Source organism: Microcaecilia unicolor, chromosome 8 (assembly GCF_901765095.1).
Source record: "Microcaecilia unicolor chromosome 8, aMicUni1.1, whole genome shotgun sequence".
In the NCBI taxonomy this organism is placed as follows: Eukaryota; Metazoa; Chordata; class Amphibia; order Gymnophiona; family Siphonopidae; genus Microcaecilia; species Microcaecilia unicolor.
In genome coordinates this window covers 16057156-16081495 of record NC_044038.1, presented here as the reverse complement: position 1 = coordinate 16081495, position 24340 = coordinate 16057156, and the positions used below count along the sequence as shown (strand labels likewise).

The window sequence follows — 24340 nt, the reverse complement described above, 5'->3', positions numbered from 1 at the left end:
GCCCATCCCCCCCCTACCTGTTCCACTTGTGGTGGGTAATGTTGAGCCCTCCCAAAACCCACTGTACCTACATGTAGGTGCCCCCCCTTCAGCCCTTAGGGCTATGGTAATGGTGCACACTTGTGGGCAGTGGGTTTTGGGGGGGATTTGGGGGACTCAGCACACAAGGGAAGGGTGCTATGCACCTGGAAGCTAATTTGGTTGTTTATAAAAGATGTTTGAAGTGCCCCCTAGGGTGCCCGGTTGGTGTCCTGGCACGTGAGGGGGACCAGTGCACTACAAATGCTGGCTCCTCCCACGGCCAAATGCCTTGGATTTCGCCGGGTTTGAGATCGCCGGCAGTTTTTTCCGCGATAATGCTTTGCTGCGTTTCTGTGGAAGACGTGGATCCCTCCCCCCCTTCTTCCTGTTGCCTAACCGTGGCTGCCATTTCTAATCTAATCTAATCGAAAACTTGCTGAGTTGCTGAATCCTTAAAAAAAAGCAGGTCCCACAGGTCCTAAGTGACTTACAAAAAAAGAAGCTTGAAAGAATATTCAAGGGATTACAAACTTTTAATATAATTTAAAACCACAAAACAAAAGAGGAAAAAAAAAATCTTATAATCGAACAAATAAAAAGGGATAATTGATCCGTCTAATAAGATCTGGTAAAGAATTCCACATAAGAACAGCCTGAAAGGCAAAGAAAAAATTAAATACCGTATTTTTCGGACTATAAGACGCACCGGACCATAAGACGCACCTAGGTTTTAGAGGAGGGAAATAGGAAAAAAAAAATTTTTCCTTTTTCCCTCCTCTAAAACCTAGGTGCTCCGGTGCGTCTTGTCCGAATCCCTCCCTCCGAGTTCGGGATCGCCGTCAGGGTTACCTCCTCCCCCCCTCCCCCGGCCCTGTCACCACTTCTCCCCTTACTCACGCGATCTTCCCTGGTGGTCTAGTGACGTCGGGGCAGGAAAGAGCCCCCTCTTTCCTGCCCAGCGTGCTGCTCTCCATCCTCCTGTATGCATTGCTGCCTGACGGTCTCGGCGAGATTCAAAATGGCCGCCGAGAATTGAAGTCTCAGCGGCCATTTTGAATCTCGCCGAGACCGTCAGGCTGCATACAGGAGGATGGAGAGCAGCGCGCTGGGCAGGAAAGAGGGGGCTCTTTCCTGCCCCGACGTCACTAGACCACCAGGGAAGATCGCGTGAGTAGGGAGAAGTGGTGACAGGGCTGGGGGGGGGGGAGGGGGGGAGGTAACCCTGATGGCGATCCCGAACTCGGAGGGCGGGCGGCCTGCCAGCCAGCCAAATCTACCTTCGGACTATAAGACGCACCACCCCCCATTTTCCTCCCAAATTTGGGGGGAAAAAGTGCGTCTTATAGTCCGAAAAATACGGTATACTCTTATAGCGGACACCCTTAATAACCGGATATCTGAGTAGCGGTTGGTCTCGAAAACGGAATGACCGACTTAGAGAAAGATGAGAGAAGATCTCAACAGCTGGCACAGGAGCACTGCCTTGTAAAATATGAAAAATGATACGTGTAGGTGCTCAAGAACTTCAAATGCACGCCTTGACTGTACGTACATTCGTTTGTGGGAAACACATGGTACAAGAGATCTGTGTACACTTTAGATTTTTAGGCAGCCAAGGGGCTCATTTTCAAAGCACTGAGACTGACAAAGTTACATAGGTCTAAGCACTTTGAAAATACGCCTCCAAATGAATCAAATGCAGTTTACAAATGCACAACCCCTACAATTTACCACTAGGGACAACATTAGCACGCACTAATGCCCCGATGATCAGAAGCAAACGCGAGCCCTAGAGGTTATTAGTGCTTTTGCTCCCCAGTGGTGTAGCTACAGGTGGGCCTGGGTGGGCCGGAGCCCACCCATCTTGGACTCCGGCCCACCCAGAATCGTAGCTAACTGAGATCCCTAAACCTTGCCAGCTGAAGATTTCCTCCTTGGGCAGCCAGCACTCTTCCAAAGAGCAGTCGGCAGCGCTTGCCTCGAGATGACATCAACATTGGCCCTGCTGCATATGCTCAGGGTTCGTGCATGCATAGCCTGCTGTTGGCAGCGGCAGCTCAAGACAAGTGCTGCTGGCTGCCCGAAGAGGAGGGGGTTTGGGGGTCTCTACCATCTTTGGTATTTAATATTTTGGTTGACAGGCGGGTGGGTGGGAAGGGGTGGCCACTGGAACCGGGGAGGGTGGAAGACAAATTCCATGCCCATCCACACCTTGGGCTCAGGCTCACCTAAAATTGGCCATCTGTCTACGCCCCTGTTGCTCCCGTCCCATGATCAGAGCAGGTGAGCAAGTGAAACGACAAGCTCGCTGGCTCTGACCACAAGTAGCATGCAAAACAGGGTATTACCTATTCATCCTCAATGCTCAGCGGGCAGTGCGACAAACATTGACGCTGGTCCCGCAACAAACCCTACGTCAGCTCGGAGCTGGCGATAGGGTTTGCGGAGCACTGGGGAGGAATGGGGAGCCCCCCCCAACCCCCACGGACACAGAGGGCTGGAGGTCAGGTGGGCCTCCAGCCCCCCCCCCTAACGTCCCCCCGGACGAATTTCCCTAGTGGCTCAGTGGGATATCCCCCACCAATCTGGATACCAAAAACTTTCCCTGGTGGCCCAATGGGCAACCATACCCTCACCCGCCCTGGTGGTCTACTGCCTCCCCAAAACATCCAGCATTTAGAGCATGCTAAGCTTTAGTAAAAAGTCTGCTTAAAGGGCTAGCAAGAGAGGTAGGAATTAGTCCATCACAAAGCTACTAACCTCTGGAATTTGTTGCCAGAGAATGTGGTAAAGGCAGTTAGCTTAGCAGAGTCTAAAAAAGGTTTGGCCGGCTTCCTAAAGGAAAAGTCCATATACCGTTATTAAATGGACTTGGGGAAAATCCACTATTTCTGGGATAAGCAGTATAACATGTTTTGTACATTTTTGGGATCTTGCCGGGTATCTGTGACCTGGATTGGCCACTGTTGGAAACAGGATGCTGGGCTTGATGGACCTTTGGTCTTTCCCAGTATAGCAATACTTATGTACTTAACCTTCATTTACAGTCATTCAAATCACAGCCTCCTTTGACTCTGTTGCTTAATTTACTCCCTGTCTGCCCTCCCTATTCCCTTCTACTCTCTCCTCCTCTCCATCAGCAATAACTAGGATTCTTATTCTGTTGTGTTACCTGCTTAGTCGCCTATCCAGGATCAATTTGCGTGGATCAAGCGTACAAATTAATTAATTAAAACAATTAAAAAAGGATAGGCAAGCCGAGGAAAATGTGCTGCAATGCAGAGGATATCAAAAATACAGCTCTAACCTGTACTCAGTAGGCCACAGTCCTCCACCACTTTGGCGACATAGGCGTCGGGATTCACGCAGAAATCACTGGAGCCCTGGAGGAGTAGAAGAAAGTCCCAGGTAAATCCAGAAGACTAAGGAGGTTCCTGGTCAACAGTCCCCTCAACTCAATAAAATTGAAACGGAAATTTATTACTTCTAACCAGCCCTTATCCAGGGCGCAGTCCAACCCCCCCCCCCCCCCCCCACACACACATAAATCAATAAACAAAAACATACATAGAAAATACAAAAGTGCTCGTGGAGGTCTAGGTGGCCCTTTTACTAAGCCGCGTAGGCGCCTACCCACGCCAATTCGGAACTACCGCCCGGCTACCACATGGCCCGAGCAGTAATTTCATTTTTTACGTGCGTCCCCAACCCCCGCCAGCCAAAGCCTTCTTCAGCGCTGGTCTCCAGCAGCCGCGTTCGCTGCCTGCCCCCTGCTCTTCTTTCTTCTCCTGTGCGCACTGACGCTCAGTGGTCTCCGACACAGCTGCGTTCGTTGCCTGCCCCCTGCTCTTCTTTCTTCTCCTGTGCGCACTGACGCTCAGTGGTCTCCGACACAGCTGCGTTCGTTGCCTGCCCCCTGCTCTTCTTTCTTCTCCTGTGCGCACTGACGCTCAGTGGTCTCCGACACAGCTGCGTTCGTTGCCTGCCCCCTGCTCTTCTTTCTTCTCCTGTGCGCACTGACGCTCAGTGGTCTCCGACACAGCTGCGTTCGTTGCCTGCCCCCTGCTCTTCTTTCTTCTCCTGTGCATGCCGATGCTGACCTTACCTAAGTTTAAGGTAATGCACCTCCTTTTTTAGTCTTTATTTATTTTTAATCTCTTAATTTTTGTTTTATTATTTTCATTTTATTTAGTTTTATCATTTTCACTTTATTTCATTTTGAACGTGCTACTTTTAATGTGCTTGTGTCCACTCTTACTGCTTATTGGTTATTTAATTACACTTATATATTGATATAGAATTATTATGATTTTATTGTATGTACGTGGCTTGTTCTGTTTTATCGTTTTAGGTCCTTATAATAAAAGATCAAGTGTGCCCCGATGCAGTTTGTTGCCAAAATATTTTGGGCTTTTATTAACACATAACAGGATCATACAAACACTTTTTTACCAAAGGCTGCTTTTAATATATTTCACCTGACTTTTTAGCCGCTGGCCGGTTCTTTTGCCTGTTTTCTTTTCTTGTTTCGTATGGCCGGTTCTTTTGCCTGTTTTCTTTTCTTGTTTCGTAGAACAGGCTCTTTCCACACAGCCTCAGGACTCCTAAATGGAGGCGCCTAATTGTAGAATTGACCCCTTAGGGGGCAACGCTATAAAAGTGTATCTAAACTGCGCCTATTCTTTACCGAAAGTAGGCTTATTTTCTCGTATAATTACTAGTTCTAGAGCTGGGGTAAGTGCTGACGCCTAAATTCCAGAGACAAGTGTGTAAACTTATAATATTCTCTAAGGGGCCATTTTACTAAGTGGCAGTAAGACCACCGAGCACCAATCTGGAGCTACCGCCTGCCCAACACGGGGGGGGGGGCACGTAGTTCTACCCCCCAGCACGCAGCATTTCCGGTGCTAGCCGAAATATTCAGAAAATATTTTCGCAGGGGGGTTACCCAGTGGTAATCAGGCAGTGCTGCGCACTATCCCGTTACCACCGGGTTAGCGTGGAAGCCCTTACCGCCACCTCGATGGGTGGTGGTTTTTCCTCTGCATGGCCATGCGGTAAGAGCAATCTTATCGCACAGCCATGTCTTTTTTTGGCCTTTTTACCTGCTGCGGTAAAAAGGGCCTCAGCGCCTAGCACAAACGGTTCCCGCCACTAACGCATAGCCTTTTTTTTTTTTTTACTGCAGCTTAGTAAAAGGGCCCCTAAGTTTACGTGTGTGTGGGTCCTGCGCAGGCTCCGCCTATGTGAGTGCGCATCTGTGAAATACGACATCAGATATGCACATATTTATGGAATAGCGTTTAGGTACAAGTACGTGTACTATACTTTCACGGGTTTCACTTTCATTGAGGCGCGGTTACAAGTTCTTTCAAAACAACGAATCAGTCCTGGCTTAGCGTATGGCCTATGGTGTCAGAAGCTGGAATTACTTACCACAGCGAAAGCCAGCTCCAGGCCCAGCGATGCCCAGCTGATGATAAGGGCTAGTACCCCCAGGAAACACACCCTACAGGACAAAGGAAAAGGCACTCAGAGGTCAACATTCAAAGATCACAAAGTGGCCCAAATTTAGGAACCTACGTTGTAGGCTGAAAATGGGCATCTAACAAACTTTACAAGGTCAACCCAAGAATCGGCACAGACCCTTGGGCGCCCAAAATAATTAGTTAGTGGGCTCCAATGATTTAATTATTGGCGTTAACAAGCACTTGATTGGCACTAATTATGATCTGGGAACCGATCTGGCTACACACTATTTTGTAAATAGGTGTCTAAATTGGATCACGTAACAACTCAAAAGGGGGTGTGGCCATGAGGTCAGGGGTGTTCAGAAAAGATGGGTGCAGTGTTACTGAATAGCGGGGATCTGAGACCAATTTATGCACCAGGATTTACACCAGGTTTCAGCTGCCCTAAGTCCGGATACCCAAAGTAGGCCAAATTCGGCACTCAGCACTATTCTATAAAGAGTGCTCTTCCCAAAGTAGGGTTACCATATTTTGTCCCCCAAAAAGGAGGACACATGCTCCACCACACACCCCACCCCCTTTCACACCCAACCCCGCCCCCTGTCACATTTTCCCCTCCCCCCTGTCACACACCCCATCACCCTCCCTCCCCGTCACCCCCCTCCCCTTACCTTACTACTGCCCTGGTGGTCTAGTGACCTCTTCAGGGCAGAAAAGAGCCCCCTCTTTCCTACCCGGAGCGCTGCCCTGCATGGATCCTTCCTGTTGGTGATCTCAGCGCCGATTCAAAATGGCCACCAAGTTGAAGTCTTGCAAGGTCACTTCAACTCTCGGCGGCCATTTTGAATCGGTGTCAAGATCAACAACAGGAAGGATCCATGCAGGACAGCGCTCCAGGCAGGAAAGAGGGGGCTCTTTCCTGCCCCGAAGGCGGAAGAGGTCACTAGACCACCAGGGCAGTAGTAAATAAGGGGAGGGGAGGCTAGCAATCTGCCCGTTGTCCGGATTTCTGGACAAACGAGCAGGCTGGTGGGCGGGCTGTCCTAGGATATCATCGGTCGTATCCTGCCAGACAGGAAAAGATGAAAGCAAGGGCGGGACCCGGAAAAATGGAAGCCTGCAGGGCCGGCACAGGCAGCAATAATGAATCACTGCAGGTGCTGGGGACGCCTGTAAGGTACACCAGGGAGGGACAGGGTTTATTGACAGGTGGGCAGATGCCGGGATGCAGCAGAGGAGGAGAGATGTTGACGTGAGGTGCTGCCACAGGGTGGGCCTGAGACAAGAATGGGTGGGCCTGTGCCCACCCGGGTTCACCCGTAGCTACACCACTGTAGACATATCCCTGTGTACAATTACAGTAGACATATTTTGTATGCAAAATATGCTTTACATGTGAAAAATGCTTTATGAAAATTACCCCCTAAGTAACTGATGGAAACACTACAAATGACGGCAGAAAAACAGAGTAACAGGCTAATTACTGTCCCCGCGTATGTCAACTTACCCTATGAGAATGGCCTTAGAGTTCCGGATAAGGCCAAACAGCACCAGCAGGCAGATGAGAACGTGGAAAAGGAGTACGCCCAGATACCCCAACCACCTGCAGACCAACCAGAAAGCAGAGCAGTCACAAATTAAACCAGCCAGCTCCTTCCCTAATTAAAGCACAATCTCTAAGACAGGGGGGTTCTTAACCAGAGGTACCCACAGCCCCAAGGGACACAGGAAGAGATCAAACCGGACGTGGAGAAGGATCTTAAAATCAGAGGCAATTTACTGAAACTTTCTAGGCGGAGTGACGGCCACTATTAGGATAGTTCACTCCTAGTATAAATGCACTACTGCAATTTTAGCGACATGTTCGCGGTTTAGGAAGGGGGTGTGAGGGTTTCATTGTTCAGTTAAAGGAGTGTGAGAACCACAAAAAGATTATGAACCTCCTGCCCTAAGGGAAAAGAACATTTCTCTTGCTGTGAATAAGTTTGGCAAAAGCAAGTTTCACAGCAAATGCCACAATTAGGAAACTGCCATGAACGTTAAAGTCAGGATTCAAAGGCAATGAAAGACCATTATTAAAACATCTCAGGTGAAAGTTACACCCTCTGAGCCCATCTAGTGCATGCACTTTTAGCAGTAGACTTTAAAGCTTTAGATGGTGAATACACCTATAAAAAGCAAATTTATCCCTGCAAATCAGCGATTTTAGAAGAGGTACACACAGAGATATAAAGAAGATATGCTCTGGGCATTTTTACCCAGGGGCGTAGCCAGACCTCACGGTGGGAGGGGCACATTTTGGTCTGCCGCTCCCCCAATTGCTAACTGCAAACCCCCGCCAGCTGAAGCCTTGTCCAGCGCCTTTCTCCAGCGCCGCAGCGTTGCCTACCCTGCTCTCTCCTCCTCCTCACGTTCTGCACGCTCCCTTTAGTGAAACTGAGCATGCTCGATTTCACTAAAAGGAGTGTGCAGGACATGAGGGGGAGGAGAGAGCAGGGCAGGCAACTCGGCGGCACTGGAGAAAGGCGCTGGACAAGGCTTCAGCTGGCGGGGGTTGGGGACCCCCACCAGCAAAACCAGGGGCATGGAGGAAATTGGGGGGGGGGGGGCCATGGCCCCACGTAGCTACGCCACTGTTTTGACCCACCAGCATTTATACCTGCTTCCAGCCACCCCACTTCTGACGTAGGTTTTGAATGAAGAGTTCTGCAGAAGGAATTTCTTCATTCAGATCCCAGTGGGAGAAACTGGCGGGGATAACGACCACAGATCAGGGCTGGTGAAAGGGTACAGGGTGACCTAGGTGAACCTTCAGCTTTACCCCCCCTCAAATAAATTTTCATGCCCCTAATCTGCGGTCTCCCTCCCAAGACACTGTGCATTTAAATATTAAATCCTGTGTGTACAATTTCCAAACGTCATTTACCCAGTTAAATGGGCTATTTGAAAATTTCTCATCCTTCCTGCAGATAAAAGTACATCTTGATGGTTCTTCCAGTTTGTGTGCCTGTCCGGATCTATTCTTCTACTTTGATTGCAGCGGCTCCTTACTTTCCTCCAGAAGCTGCTGCCCTAGGCGACTGCTTAGTCTCGCCTAATGGTTGGATCCAGCCACAAATCAGGAAACGTACCGTATCAATTCCTTTATGCAGACGTTCTTACATCACCCTCTATATCCCCCAATTCAATTAACTATTTCATATTTCAACATGTGATCTCATAAGATTAAAATCAACTTGATGTTTTTCACAACTCATGGCAAAAATTGTAAGAAATATTTTGTTACTAATTAATTAGCCAGAGGAAGTGTTCATTCTGCAGAGACTGCTAAGGGTCACCAGGGTCTGAATTCTCATATTGGAGAAAATTGTGACTCAGTTCCACTAACAGGTCCTTAACCGCAGGTCCATATACAGAGCAGGGGCTTAGCGATCATGGGGCCACGGGGGCATGGGCCCCCGTAAATTTGGCCCTGGACCCCCCTGTCGTGACCCTCTCGACCCCCCTTCCCACCGCCGCGTACCTTTGCTGGCGGGGGACCCCAACCCCCGCCAGCCAAAGTCCTCTTCTCGGCCGCGCAGCGTTGCTTGCTGAATGATCTGATCAAGTTTCTGTACGTGCGTCTGACGTCCTGTAATTTGTACGTGCAGGACGTCAGACGCACGCACAGAAACAGATTCAAACTTGATCAGATCATTCGGCAACGCTGTGCAGCCGAGAAGAGGACTTCGGCAGGCGGGGGTTGGGGTCCCCCGCCAGCAAAGGTACGCGGCGGGAGAGGGTTGGTGGCGGGAAGGGGGTCAGCAACGCCGCGCGGCCAAGAAGAGGACTTCGGCTGGCGGGGGTTGGGTTCCCCCGCCAGTAAAGGTACGTGGCGGGAGATGGTAAGCGGCAGGAAGGGGGGGGGGGGGGGGTCAAGAGGGTTGCAGTGCCAGGGGGTCGGCGGCGCCGGGGGGGGGGGGAGGCAAAAATGTGCCCCCTCACCTCGGGCTCTGGACCCCCCCTCCTGTCAAAGTCTGGCTACGCCCCTAATACAGAGAAATAAGAGGCTGAGAGTTAGAAACAGACTCCCAATATTTAAACACCGTGGTCAGAAGTGACTTCAAATGCTCTATTCCTGGGTATTTAGTGCCGGGCTGAACCCAGACACCGGCACTGAATAATCAGATACAAGGCAGCTATTTTGCTGTCCTAAATTATCCGGATAGGGCTGGGGCTGAATAATGGGAAAAAATCCACAATTCCAAGAATAACATGTATAGAATGTTTGTACGTTTGGGAAGCTCGCCAGGTGCCCTTGGCCTGGATTGGCCGCTGTCGTGGACAGGATGCTGGGCTCGATGGACCCTTGGTCTTTTCCCAGTGTGGCATTACTTATGTACTTATGTCCTCTACTTGGCTCACTTTTATTACATAGAGCAGTGATTTAACCTATTGTGATGTCATAGTGGCTCATTCCACCAATAAGAGCCAACCTCATTAGTGATGTCACAATGGCTTGATTGTATAGAATGTTTGTACGTTTGGGAAGCTTGCCAGGTGCCCTTGGCCTGGATTGGCCGCTGTCGTGGACAGGATGCTGGGCTTGATGGACCCTTGGTCTTTTCCCAGTGTGGCATTACTTATGTACTTATGTCCTCTACTTGGCTCACTTTTATTACTTAGAGCAGTGATTTAACCAATTGTGATGTCATAGTGGCTCATTCCACCAATAAGAGCCAACCTCATTAGTGATGTCACAATGGCTTGATTGTATAGAATGTTTGTACGTTTGGGAAGCTCGCCAGGTGCCCTTGGCCTGGATTGGCCGCTGTCGTGGACAGGATGCTGGGCTCGATGGACCCTTGGTCTTTTCCCAGTGTGGCATTACTTATGTAATGTCCTCTACTTGGCTCACTTTTATTACATAGAGCAGTGATTTAACCAATTGTGATGTCATAGTGGCTCATTCCACCAATAAGAGCCAACCTCATTAGTGATGTCACAATGGCTTGATTGTATAGAATGTTTGTACGTTTGGGAAGCTTGCCAGGTGCCCTTGGCCTGGATTGGCCGCTGTCGTGGACAGGATGCTGGGCTTGATGGACCCTTGGACTTTTCCCAGTATGGCATTACTTATGTACTTATGTATGGTTGCACCCAGATGACTGTCAGCTCCACCTCCAAAAAGCCCCAGCACTATCTGGATAATACCAGGGCAGAAAGTAAAAATGTACAACGCACTATCCAGATAATACTGTTATAAATCAGCGACCGGGAGGGAGCCATTTCTACCTGGAAAAATGCCGCTGAATATTGATCCCAAAGCTTTAAAAGCCATTCCCTCCCTCAGGACGTTTCATTATATGTGGTTAACCCACCTTAGATTGGCCAGAGTATATTTACATATACTGCGAGAGACTTTATTAACTTGAAGAGACATTGCAAAGAAAACAAAATCACGTTTGTTTACTGCAAATATACTGCACAAAATTCATGTTCTAGGCTCCTCTGCCCTGATTCATACAACCACGTCTTTAGAAAGACAAAGCACAGCAGGCTTCAATTTGTAGTGGAGGTATTTAGATATGAATGTCAGCGGGAGTGACGCCGGAGGGCTTCAGTACATTCAAGAGACAGGAATACTGAACTGGCTTTGCAAGATGCACAGAATGAGCAGTTGAAGTCATAATAAATCTAATCAGGAGCTTTGGCCTAGTGGTTAGAGCTCTGGTCTTGCAATCCAGAGGTGGCCTGTTCAAATCCCACCACTGCTCCTTCTGATCTTGGGCAAGTCACTTAACCCCCTCCATTGCCTCAGGTACAAACTTAGATTGTGAGCCCTCCTGGGACAGAGAAATATCCAGAGTACCTGAATGTAACTCACCTTGAGCTACTAGTGAAAAGGTATGAGCAAAATCTAAATAAATATTCTTTGGGGTTCTACATGTGTAAAGGAGTGTGGTAGCCGTGTTAGTCCACTCTTAAGTTCTACATGGAATGTTGCTACTCTTTGAGATTTCAGGATTTCCCCAATGCATATGCATGAGATCTATTTCCATACAATGGAGACAGTGCATGCAAACAGATCTCATGCATATTTGAATATGGAATATTTTTGATATAGCGTGTGTGGAGTATGTTATAGTGACTGTTATTACATTTTAGAGGTCCGACCCCTGATGACGCATGAAGGAGCGAAACGCGGACCGTGTTGGGTTTAGAGTTGATGTAAAACAGGCTCCGGTGATTTGGTGACCGTATTTTACAGTTTCAAGAATGTACATCCTGGACTAGATATACACCTCGGATGTGGGGAGCTATTGAAGCACACTGATTGGACACTTTGGATTTACAACATGTCACATGACGGCTGGATATTTTCATGCCATGTGTTTATGAATCTGAACACTGGACCAAGTATATTTATGAACGTGAACAGTGGACTGAGTACATTTGGATCTAGTCGTGGCGTTTCGGTAATATTATAATGCAGAAGTAGGAAATTGAGTTCTGAGGTCTATAGGTTTTAAAGTACAAAACCTACCATGCATCTAACTTCCCCTTCCTGGGATCCCAACTCTGGAATGCTCTACCTAGATACATTCGGGCAATTAATGAATATCTTCCCTTTAGGAAACTATTGAAAACCCATCTATTCAAACAGGTTTACCCAAGTGACTGGACCTATCATAAATAAACATAAGCAAACCATCTATCTACCGGTTCAAATAACCATTAACAACAATGACTCAGAAAATATCTCCTACCAACCTTCTTACCCTCCGTGCTCTTCCCATCTTCTCCTTAATCGCTCCACCGCCTTACCTATCCCTATCCTTTTTCTCATACCTCTTCTATCCCATTTACTCCTTGATCATTTGTCCTATTTATTTATTGCATTTGTATCCCACATTTTCGCACCTCTTTGCAGGCTCAATGTGGCTTACAATACATCATGAATGGTGACAACATGCAAAAACATACATTTGGTATTACAGAAGGATTTGGGGTAACATGATAATAAAAACATGATAGTATTTTAACAAGCAAATATTGTAAGACAGTTCTGGATATATGTAAAGGAGTTCACATTTGTTACTCTTTGTGGTATGCCTTGTTAAAGAGATGGGTCTTCAGTAGTTTGCGGAAGTTAGTTAGTTCATAGATCATTTTTAAGTTGCGCGGAAGCGCGTTCCAGAATTATGTGCTCAGGTAAGAGAAGGTTGACGCATGCGTTAGTTTGTATTTTAGACCTTTGCAGTTAGGGAAATGAAGATTAAGGAATGTGCGGGATGATTTTTTTAGCATTCCTGGGTGGTAAGTGTATCAGGTCTGACATACAGGCTGGGGCGTCTCCGTGAATGATTTTGTGAACTAGGGTGCATATTCTGAACGTGATGCGTTCTTTAAGTGGGAGCCAGTGTAGCTTTGTTGATTCTGTTACTATAGATTGTATTCTCTTGTTACTATGTAAGCCGCATTGAGCCTGCGATGAGCGGGAAAGCACGGGGTACAAATGCAATAAATAAATAAATAGATATAGTGGAGTTGGGAACGAATGAAGATATGTTTGGGGTATGTGGTGTGTGTTTGAAGAATTGCACTATAACAATTTCCTGATATTTATCACATTTTAATAGTTTTTCTAATACAGAGTAAAGGTTTGTTGGTTGTCCATATTACGCATGTTTCTATGATACAACTATATTGGAATTGAGGTTTCTCCATTGTGGGTGTATGCACATTCATTGGGGAAATCCTAAAAACCCGACTGGGATGCGGCCCTCGAGAACCGAGGTTGCCCGCCACTGTACAGTAGCACACAATGGTGAACTAAAATGAGAAGTGGGGAGGGGGTATTTTTCGCTCTTCATACATTAAAATGGGTTTCATTCAATTCTATCTCATTTCCTGTCTCGTCATCCAGTGCATGTGTATTTTTTGGGTGTTAATCTTGCAGTACTGTTACTTTTTAGGTTGGTGTCTTATTTTATTAATGAGAATTCATTGTTATTTAATCACTGTGTATTTGTATGAGTTTATGTTAACTGTTTTGCATTGTCATAATTGTTGTCTTATGCTACTGCTGTTGTATGCAGTTCTGAGTCTTTTGTAATCTGCTCTGAACTTAAGTGGTAAAAATGGATACGTAACAATTACAGACATCTATCTAATCCACATAACCGTACCCAACAGAAAAGAGTCCTCCTGAGCAGAGGCGTAGACAGACAACAGATTCTGGGTGGGCCTAGGCAAGAAGTGGGTGGGCACCGAGTGTTGTTCCCCCCCCCCCCCCCCCCCAACCACCACCAAAATAATATCTCAAGTGATGGGAAAATGTTTCTTTCCACCTTGGCAGTCTGCAGCAGGCATGCGCTGAAAAATGAGCATCGTGGAGAGTAGCTGGCCAAGCTTGGGATCCCTACCAGCTACCGCTAAACGTGTGCTACTTTCGGGTGGGCCCCGGCCCACCTGTGGCTACGCCACTGCTCCTGAGGCAGATCATCACACCTACCTGTACCAATCGTACAGATCAACCTGGGCTGCCACGTCCTCTAACGAGAGCCGCTCATTCTTCCAGAAGGGGATCCCCGTGGCCTGCTGAAGGAGATCGCCAGAGAGCCTCTGCAGTTTCTGGACTATGTGCACATAATTTGTCTGCTTCATGTATATCTCTTCCAGAACGAGCGCATTTGGTTCTACTGTCTGGTTCAGAACCTCTGCTGTATCTAGTACCTGTGGGCAGATAATGTATAAATGAGAGAGAAGGGATGCACTAGATGGAATTTTTGCCTGTCACTTCCTCAAGTTTTTCACACACATACTGTACAACATTTTCTAAGGCCTTTCCCTTCCCTACCTCCTTCCGATAGTACACCGATTTCCCTTCTCCTCTCTAACACCCTCCATCCCCCAGGTTGCTAGCATCTTCTTCCCCTCAAAGCGCCCAACATCTTTCTTTCCCCTTTATTCCCCCTCCCCCAGGTGACTAACATCTGATATCCCCTTCACTATCCCCACCCCGCATCCAGCATCTTCCTCCCCTCTCTACCCCCACCCTCCTTTACCTCCTCCCAGGCTGACCCAGTCAGAAGTTTGGAAAAGACCAACTGCATCACGAGTCCCCGTAAGCAAGTACTGCCATGTCCGCCTCCTTCCAACAGGACATCTACCTTGGAGGGAGGTGAACACCGCTAAGCGTGAGCCTGTATTTACAGGGCTTGCGCAGCACTCAATTTTGTTTAAGCTTTAGGAAGGGACAGGAAAGCCCAAGTGGCAGTGGCAGGCTCCCTCAGACAGTGGAGCTGCGCTGCCACCACCACCTCCCCCCCCCCCAATCAGCCACCCTAGGCAGGCACCTAAGGGCTGGTATTAAAACTGCGGGAGATAGACCAGCTAACTCTCGTGGTCAGCGCTGAGCCGGCCGTTTCTGGTGACTGGCACTGAATAACCGGGGTTTTTTCGGCCAGTTTAAAGATAACCAGCTAAAGACTTAGCCAGAGATATCCCATGTTTTCACGTGACTAAATATGATCGCTAAACCAGCTTTAAAAAAAAAAAAATCGACGGATAGCTGGTGATATTCAGCAGCAGATAGCCGGTTATCTCCCGCTGAAGATGTGGAGGAGTGGCCCAGTGGTGGACTTTGGTCCTGGGGAACTGAGGAACTGAGTTCGATTCCCACTTCAGGCACAGGCAGCTCCTTGTGACTCTGGGCAAGTCACTTAACCCTCCATTGCCCCACGTAAGCCGCATTGAGCCTGCCATGAGTGGGAAAGCGCGGGGTACAAATGTAACAAAAATAAAATAGATACTATTGGAGATTCTACATGGAATGTTGCTACTATTGGAGATTCTACAAGGAATGTTGATACTACTGGAGATTCTACATGGAATGTTGCTACTATTGGAGATTCTACATGGAATACTATTGGAGATTCTACATGGAATGTTGCTATTCCACTAGCAACATTCCATGTAGAAGGCTGCGCAGGCTTCTGTTTCTGTGAGTCTGACGTCCTCCACGTACGTGCAGGACGTCAGACTCACAGAAGCAGAAGCCTGCGCGGCCACATTGGTGATCTGCAAGGGCCGACTTCTACATGGAATGTTGCTAGTGGAATAGCAACATTCCATGTAGAATCTCCAATAGTAGCAACAGTGGAGGAGTGGCCTAGTGGTTAGGGTGGTAGACTTTGGTCCTGGGGAACTGAGTTCGATTCCCACTTCAGGCACAGGCAGCTCCTTGTGACTCTGGGCAAGTCACTTAACCCTCCATTGCCCCATGTAAGCCGCATTGAGCCTGCCATGAGTGGGAAAGCGCGGGGTACAAATGTAACAAAAATAATGAATATCGATGGATAGCCAGTTAAGCGCTATTTAACCGCTCAGCAGCTGTTCTGGCCAGTTAAATAGCGTTGAGTCTTGGGAGGACAGTCTGTCTAGTGGCTGGGCCAAACCTGGCATAAATTATTTCCCCCGTAGAAATGGAGGAACAAAGGAAAAGACAAAGACACGTCTAAGGCTCAGACCTTTGGGAAAACGGAATTTGCTTGCTCCACTGACACCACTCAAGCACTCCCAGTAACAGGAGCTCACGAAGAGCGAACGCTGTACCTCATTACGAGGTCCAAACAACTTTCAGCATGTTGATTATCTTACTGAAAGGGCACGCAAATAAAACGGATGTTCCACAAAAGCTCCTGCTCCTGTCCTATCTTTCATGCGTCCTTCTCTCCTCCAGGCTCCTACTTGCCTACAATACTGGATATTGTAAAGGTCTGGCACAAACCTTATCTGCCAGTAAGCAGCTAAGCAATGCTGTGCTCCAGGGGGAAAACCTTTCCAGCTCACTCACTCAGAGCTTCTCACTAGCCCCAATGCAGAGTGGGTGGAGCTCTGGCAGCTCTATAGGTCCTGGAATATATGGGATTCATTGCAGGCTGCAATACTTCATATTAAACCACAATAAGACTTTTCATAAGAGAATGATGTGCATGGGCTGTTGAGACCAAAGCAAGTCCCCCCCCACCTCCTTTGGATCTCATGCTTTGAGGTGCCACAGATCATACCATGGACCAATAATAATGCAACACCGGCAAGTCACAACTCTGAAAATAAGTTACGCCTGCTCCAGGCTGGAGATTTTGTGGCTGGTCCTGGTTTTGAACTTACATCCCAAAGCCAGGGCCGTGCCAACCCGGTAAGCGAGGTAAGCATGGCAGGAGGGCGCCGACCTCTGGAGGACGCCGCCGCGCCGTGCTTACCCTCGCCCAAGCAGCTCTCGGAGGTTTCATCCGATCCTTCCCGCCCTCAGCTGGGCTTCCCGATGACAGCCCCCCCCTCTCTCCGTGCCCCCCCCCCCCCGGCGCATGTTGAACTGTTTTACTTACTGGCAGCGAGTGGCGACGGCAGTGACGAAGAAGAAAGCACTGCGGGCTCCTCCAGCTTCTCCCTTCCCTTCCGTCACACGTGTCCCGCCTTCTCCGATGACATATTTCCTGTTTCCGCGAGGGCGGGACACTGTGACGGAAGAGAAGGGAGAAGCTGGAGGAGCCCGCAGTGCTTTCTTCTTCATCACTGCCGTCGCCACTCGCTGCCAGTAAGTAAAACAGTTAAACATGCGCCGGGCGGGGGGGAGGGGGGGGGAATGGAGAGAGGAGGGCTGTCATCGGGAAGCTCAGCTGAGGGCGGGAAGGATCGGAGGGTAGGGGCGCCGACTAATAGGCTGCAGGGGGGCGCCAGAAACCCGGCCCAAAGCAGTGTGGGATTTGTGGTGCCTGACCCTGTCTGTTGAAATAAGTGCTGCAAGTCCCATAATGCACCAGAATGGGGTGGTCAGAAATCCAGGAATGTCCTAAAATCTCCAACCTGGAACTGGGTAACCTGGCATCTCTGCATATAGAAAAAACAGCTATTACCATTTAGTATGAGGAGTCCAGAATAACCTTGTGACTCTGGGCAAGTCACTTAACCCTCCATTGCCCCATGTAAGCCGCATTGAGCCTGCCATGAGTGGGAAAGCGCAGGGTACAAATGTAACAAAAATAAAATAGATACTATTGGAGATTCTACATGGAATGTTGCTACTATTGGAGATTCTACATGGAATGTTGCTATTCCACTAGCAACATTCCATGTAGAAGGCTGCGCAGGCTTCTGTTTCTGTGAGGCTGACGTCCTGCACGTATGTGCAGGACGTCAGGCTCGCAGAAGCAGAAGCCTGCGCGGCCACATTGGTGATCTGCAAGGGCCGACTTCTACATGGAATGTTGCTAGTGGAATAGCAACATTCCATGTAAAATCTCAAATAGTAGCAACAGTGGAGGAGTGGCCTAGTGGTTAGGGTGGTGGACTTTGGTCCTGAGGAACTGAGTTCAATTCCCACTTCAGGCACAGGCAGCTCCTTGTGACTCTGGGCAAGTCACTTAACCTGCCATTGCCCCATGTAAGCCGCATTGAGCCTGTCATGAGTGGGAAAGCGCAGGGTACAAATGTAACAAAAATAAAATAGATACTATTGGAGATTCTACATGGAATGTTGCTACTATTGGAGATTCTACACGGAATGTTGCTATTCCACTAGCAACATTCCATGTAGAAGCCTGCGCGGCCACATTGGTGATCTGCAAGGGCCGACTTCTACATGGAATGTTGCTAGTGGAATAGCAACATTCCATGTAGAATCTCAAATAGTAGCAACAGTGGAGGAGTGGCCTAGTGGTTAGGGTGGTGGACTTTGGTCCTGAGGAACTGAGTTCAATTCCCACTTCAGGCACAGGCAGCTCCTTGTGACTCTGGGCAAGTCACTTAACCCTCCATTGCCCCATGTAAGCCGCATTGAGCCTGCCATGAGTGGGAAAGCGCGGGGTACAAATGTAACAAAAATAAAATAGATACTATTGGAGATTCTACATGGAATGTTGCTACTATTGGAGATTCTACACGGAATGTTGCTATTCCACTAGCAACATTCCATGTAGAAGCCTGCGCGGCCACATTGGTGATCTGCAAGGGCCGACTTCTACATGGAATGTTGCTAGTGGAATAGCAACATTCCATGTAGAATCTCAAATAGTAGCAACAGTGGAGGAGTGGCCTAGTGGTTAGGGTGGTGGACTTTGGTCCTGAGGAACTGAGTTCAATTCCCACTTCAGGCACAGGCAGCTCCTTGTGACTCTGGGCAAGTCACTTAACCCTCCATTGCCCCATGTAAGCCGCATTGAGCCTGCCATGAGTGGGAAAGCGTGGGGTACAAATGTAACAAAACAAAAAAAAAAACATGATAAAACAAGAACCTTTTTTTTTTTTTTTAATGACAGCACTATTTAAGGAAATTAATCCAAATAGGAAGTCTGTCTCCCTACCTGCAAAACCAGACCACCGAGGCTGGCTTATCACAGCCTCTCTTTAATTGTTAACAGCAAATCCCTTCTTTTCCTAAAATAATTTGCATACAGATGGAAGAGGGGCTTGAAATGGAAACTGCGTTCTGTCTCTGGCCCAAGTTGATAAAAATAATGGAACAAGAGTTCATCCATGACAGAGGGACAGAAAGGTTACAGACAGACACACATAAGCACACAAACACGCAGGACAGATTCCCAGAATATTTGCTTTTTTCCAGCAGCCTTATTCTCACCCGGTTTTGGATTCCAGCCACTGTACGGTTGGCATGTCTTAGTGAGTACGTCAGCCGGTGGATGCCATCGCTGGTCTCTCCGTTTCCATAGAAACCTACGGCAATGCCAGCACTGTTGGGAGAGAGCATGAAAGAACTGGATCAGTCAGCCATTCTACACTGTTACATAGGGTGGGCTCCAGGACCCGGTTAGTAATCCCTGCTGGGTGCTGTGTAATGGTACACGGCCTTTAGAACCCAGAGGAATGTGCAGGCCAGAAACTGAGAGGGAATATTGTATGCTTCTGACTTTCACACTTATGAAGCCTGTAAGGAAAAATCCTAGATGACCCCAGTTTCACAGTCAGTGGCGTAGCCAGACCTCGACGGGGGAGGGGGCCAGAAACCAAAGTGTGTGTGGGGGGGGGGGCACATTTTGGCCCATCACCCTGCCACACAACCCCCCACCCCGGCCGCATCATCATACCTTGGCTGGCGGGGTTCCCCAAGTCCACATGGAGGGGCATAATCGAAAGGGGCGCCCAAGTTTTCCTGAGGATGTCCTCGCAGGCCGTCCCAGCGAAGGGGCGGGGAAACCCGTATTATCGAAACAAGATGGGCGTCCATCTTTCGTTTCAATAATATGGTCGGGGACCTCCCAAATCTTGACATTTAGGTCGTCCCTAGAGATGGTCATCCTTAGACTTGGTCATTTCTGATTTTTGGTGATAAAGGAAACCACAGACGCCCATCTCAGAAATGACCAAATGCAAGCCCTTTGGTCATGGGAGCAGCCAGCATTCGCAGCTCATTGGTCCCCCTGACATGCCAAGATACCAACCGGGCACCTTAGGGGGCACTGCAGTGGACTTCAGAAAAAGCTCCCAGGTACAAAGCTCCCCCAACCCCACCCCCCCCCCCAAACCCACAACTGTACACCACTACCATAGCCCTTACGGGTGAAGGAGGGCACCTACATGTGGGTACAGTGGGTTTCTGGTGGGTTTTGGAGGGCTCACATTTACCACCACACGTGTAACAGGTAGGGGGGATGGGCCTGGGTCCGCCTGCCTGAAGTGCACTGTACCCACTAAAACTGCTCCAGGGACCTGCATACTGCTGTGATGGACCGGAGTATGACATTTGAAGCTGGCATAGAAGTTGGCACAAAATATTTTTAAAGTTCTTTTTTGAGGGTGAAAGGGGGTTAGTGACCACTGGGGGAGTAAGGGGAGGTCATCCCCGATTCCCTCCGGTGGTCATCTGGTCAGTTCGGGCATCTTTTTGTGCCTTGGTCATAACAAAAACTGGACCAGGTAAAGTCATCCAAATGCTCGTCAGGGACACCCTTTTTTTTCCATTATGGGTCAAAGATGCCCGTGTGTTAGGCACGCCCAAGTCCCGCCTTTGCTACACCTCTGACACGCCTCCGGGAACTTTGGTCATCCCAGCGACGGAAAGCAGTTGGGGACGCCCAAAATCGGCTTTTGATTATGCCGATTTGGGCGACTCTGTGAGAAGGACGCCCATCTTCTGATTTGTGTCAAAAGATGGGTGTCCTTCTCTTTCGAAAATAAGCCTGAAAGTGTCACACATGCTCAGTTTCACTAAAACGAGCGTGCACGGGGTGACTAAGAAGAGCAGGAAAGGCAGTATGGCGAGACCAGTGTGGGGCAAATGCTTCAGCTGGTGGGAGTTGGGGACCCCCGCCAGCCAAACCAGGGGCCCTAGAGCCAATTTTGGGGGGGGCAGGACCCCATCACCCCTTGTAGTTACATCACTGGTTTCACTCACTCCTTCCCATACTCCAGGAACGGAAGAGTGCACAAAGGGAAAAGAAGAGAGAAGGCTGCATCCAGAATTAGCATAAGCTTACATTCTGTTTTGGAAGTAATGCCTATAAATAATACCAGTAAAGAAACAATTATTGGGATGTTTGTAGAAGACAGGTGTTTTGGATTTACATTATCCCCCGAATTCTATACAGCGCACCTAGAGATCTGCGCCGAAATCCAAGTGTATTCTATAACAGCGCACATAACAGAACAAGCTAATTAATGTTGGTAACAGCACTTAACAAGCAATAAGCACTAATTGGTAATAATTAGAATTTACGTGCACAACTCGTTAAGCGTATTCTGTAATGAACTGTGCCTAAATTCTAATGCGTGCAGTTCAAAAGGGGCGTGGCTATGGGGAGGGAAATAGGCGTTTCGTGGGCGGTTCAAAATGTACACGCTGTTATAGAATATGGCCCACTCCGCGTTAATCTACGTGCAGGGATTTACACCAGGTTTTCATTGGTGTAAATGGAAGCACGTAGTTTTAGGTGCTGGGATACCAACTAAGCATATTCTATATTCCATGCCTAAATCTAGGTGCCGCTTATAGAATACGCTTAGGCGCTTTATATAGAAATGGCCCTATGGGGGTAATTTTATAAAAGTTTTTACACCTGTAAAGCCCGTCTCACATGGAGGGAAGGCAGTATGTATACATTCTGTGCGATTGCGATTCATTTGATTAATAGTCCAAAGAGCATCCGCATATGCGGAGAACTCAATAAAAGTTCCACAGAGTAACTCACAGCGAGAAGAGAAATGGGAACAGAGACCACGGTTTCCAGAGATTGGAGCACACAAATATCTTGAATTAAAACAAGGTTTGTTGAGAATCAAAAACGACTCAACACAACGTTGTGTTTCGGCCGGTGGGCCTGCATCAGGAGTCTGTGTGCAAACTTCAGAGGAAAACCATCAAAAGATGAAATCGTAAACTCCGCAATTATGCTGTATATGCTGATCGATAATAAGACTAACTGCCTGTGGCAATTAGTCTTATTATCGATCAGCATATACAACCAACGGTCTTTCTAAAGACCACCTTTCTACTTTTATTGCAGATTTTACGATTTCATCTTTTGATGTTTTTCCTCTGAAGTTTGCACACAGACTCCTGATGCAGGCCCACCGGCCGAAACACAACGTTGTGTTGAGTCACTTTTGATTCAAGATATTTGTGTGCTCCAATCTCTGGAATCCGTGGTCTCTGTTCCCATTTCTCTTCTCGCTGTGAGTTACTCTGTGGAACTTTTATTGAGTTCTCCGCATATGCGGATGCTCTTTGGACTATTAATCAAATGAATCGCAATCGCGCAGAATGATTTAATAGTGCATGTACTTCTGAGGTTGATAATTGTGGGCCTTAACACTTTTGAAAAACCACCTAGAATGTCTACATGTGACACATGTATAAGTCTGAACCACCTTGTTGACGCATCTATGTATACATACTGCCTTCCCTCCATGTGAGACGGGCTTTACAGGTGTAAAAACTTTTATAAAATTACCCCCATAGGGCCATTTCTATATAAAGCGCCTAAGCGTATTCTATAAGCGGCACCTAGATTTAGGCATGGAATATAGAATATGCTTAGTTGGTATCCCAGCACCTAAAACTACGTGCTTCCATTTACACCAATGAAAACCTGGTGTAAATCCCTGCACGTAGATTAACGTGATTTTGATGTTTTTCCTCTGAAGTTTGCACACAGACTCCTGATGCAGGCCCACCGGCCGAAACACAACGTTGTGTTGAGTCACTTTTGATTCAAGATATTTGTGTGCTCCAATCTCTGGAATCCGTGGTCTCTGTTCCCACTTCTCTTCTCGCTGTCATTTTATTAATAGAAATGTGGATATCCGGGCCAGGCTGCTAGCTCAAAGGTATTGCTGCTGTCATGCGGGTGAATCCAGGCCTTGTTTCCTAGCTCAGTTCTTCTACTCTCTGGGTCAGTTGGGGCTGAAGATATCTCAGAGATGGTATTCAAAGCCCCTCAGGGAATAGGAGGTGAGGGTCTTAGCAATTGTGCAATGGCCATTTCTACTAGCTGAGATTTAGTGCCTATGAATGGAAGAATGGAAGAGTGGCCTAGTGGTTAGGGTGGTGGACTTTGGTCCTGGGGAACTGAGTTCTATTCCCACCTCAGGCACAGGCAGCTCCTTGTGACTCTGGGCAAGTCACTTAACCCTCCATTGCCCCATGTAAGCCGCATTGAGCCTGCCATGAGTGGGAAAGCGCGGGGTACAAATGTAACAATCAGGTTCTGGAAGGAGGCACAGATCCCATCTGGAGGGCTGTCACTGTGATGATAGAAAGGGTAGGGGGGAGGGAATCCCTAGGAAACTGCAAATGAAGGCACATGGCAACAGACCCCAATCCAGTTTCCAAATGAGCTGGAAAGCGAAACGAACAGGCGCAAACAGATGGGCTGCTATCTCAAGGACTGAACCAAGATCACCTACTAATTCCATAGAGGGGTTTGCACTCTGTCATGACCTTTGCTATTACCCCTCTGAGACAGATTTAAAACATGGTGCCTTACAGAGGCGAGAGGCTCAGTAAAACCGTGCTAGGCAGCCCCCACAACCTTCAAACCCACCTGTCTGATCTGCATACACCTCTTACATACAGCCAAGGTGTTCTGCAGTGCTGCCACTCCATCCAGGCACCATGAATGCGAAACAGTAGCTGGGGATTGTACACTTGAAATAAAAACCAGCTGTGTGAATCTGTGTCAATCCCTCAGGTCCCTCAAAACAAACAGACCTGCCAAAAACCATGAGACGTTTGGCCTGAAAAGGCCTCTGAGTGTACAGGCCTCGGCAGAGGGAGCAGCTGACCTACATTTCGGCCACTATGGAAGGAAGCCGGCTAAGCTAATGACACTTGCAGATAGGTTACAGGAGAGAGTTCCCCACCAAGGCTCTCCCCAATGGGTTTTCTCTTATCCTGCTGTTAACTGTGACTTTGCCAGGGAACATGAACCACCTTCCCTGTAGAGGTGGTGGAGACAAGGACCTTATCTGAATTCTAGAAAGACAGGACAAGCTCAGGGGATCTCTAAGGAAGTGAAAGGGATTGTAGGAGCTTAGTAGCTGGCAGACCTGCCACGTCTAGCGGGAGACTCTCGCTTTGGTGGGTCATCTCCGGCCAAAGTGGGCCAGTCTCCCGCTGAGATGAGGAATCACTGTTTGTTTTTTCACTGCCGCTGCTGCTTCTCCAAATACAGCAGCAGCAGCAAAATACAAAGAACAACGATAAAAGCAGGCACAGGGCTGTAATAGTTTTTAGACATTGTGCTGTCAGTTCTGCTGGTCCTCTGCCCCCCCCCCCCCCTCCCGGAACTCGAAGCTGATGTCAGCTGGGGGCACAGGTCCAGCAGAGCTGACAGCGCATGCCTGAA

At 48.2% G+C, this 24340-nt stretch overlaps 1 protein-coding gene across 1 annotated transcript in view; it reads right to left on the bottom strand.

Moving 5' to 3' along the window:
• Positions 1-24340, bottom strand: part of TTYH3 (tweety family member 3) — a 200430-nt gene that overhangs the window by 48551 nt on the left and 127539 nt on the right. Inside the window, exons 3-7 of the mRNA XM_030212872.1 lie at positions 19117-19228; positions 13990-14210; positions 7000-7095; positions 5458-5530; positions 3329-3404 (exon numbers count right to left, since the gene is read on the bottom strand). Coding sequence (XP_030068732.1) covers positions 3329-3404; positions 5458-5530; positions 7000-7095; positions 13990-14210; positions 19117-19228 — 578 coding nt within the window. The remainder of the gene's footprint in view (positions 1-3328; positions 3405-5457; positions 5531-6999; positions 7096-13989; positions 14211-19116; positions 19229-24340) is intronic.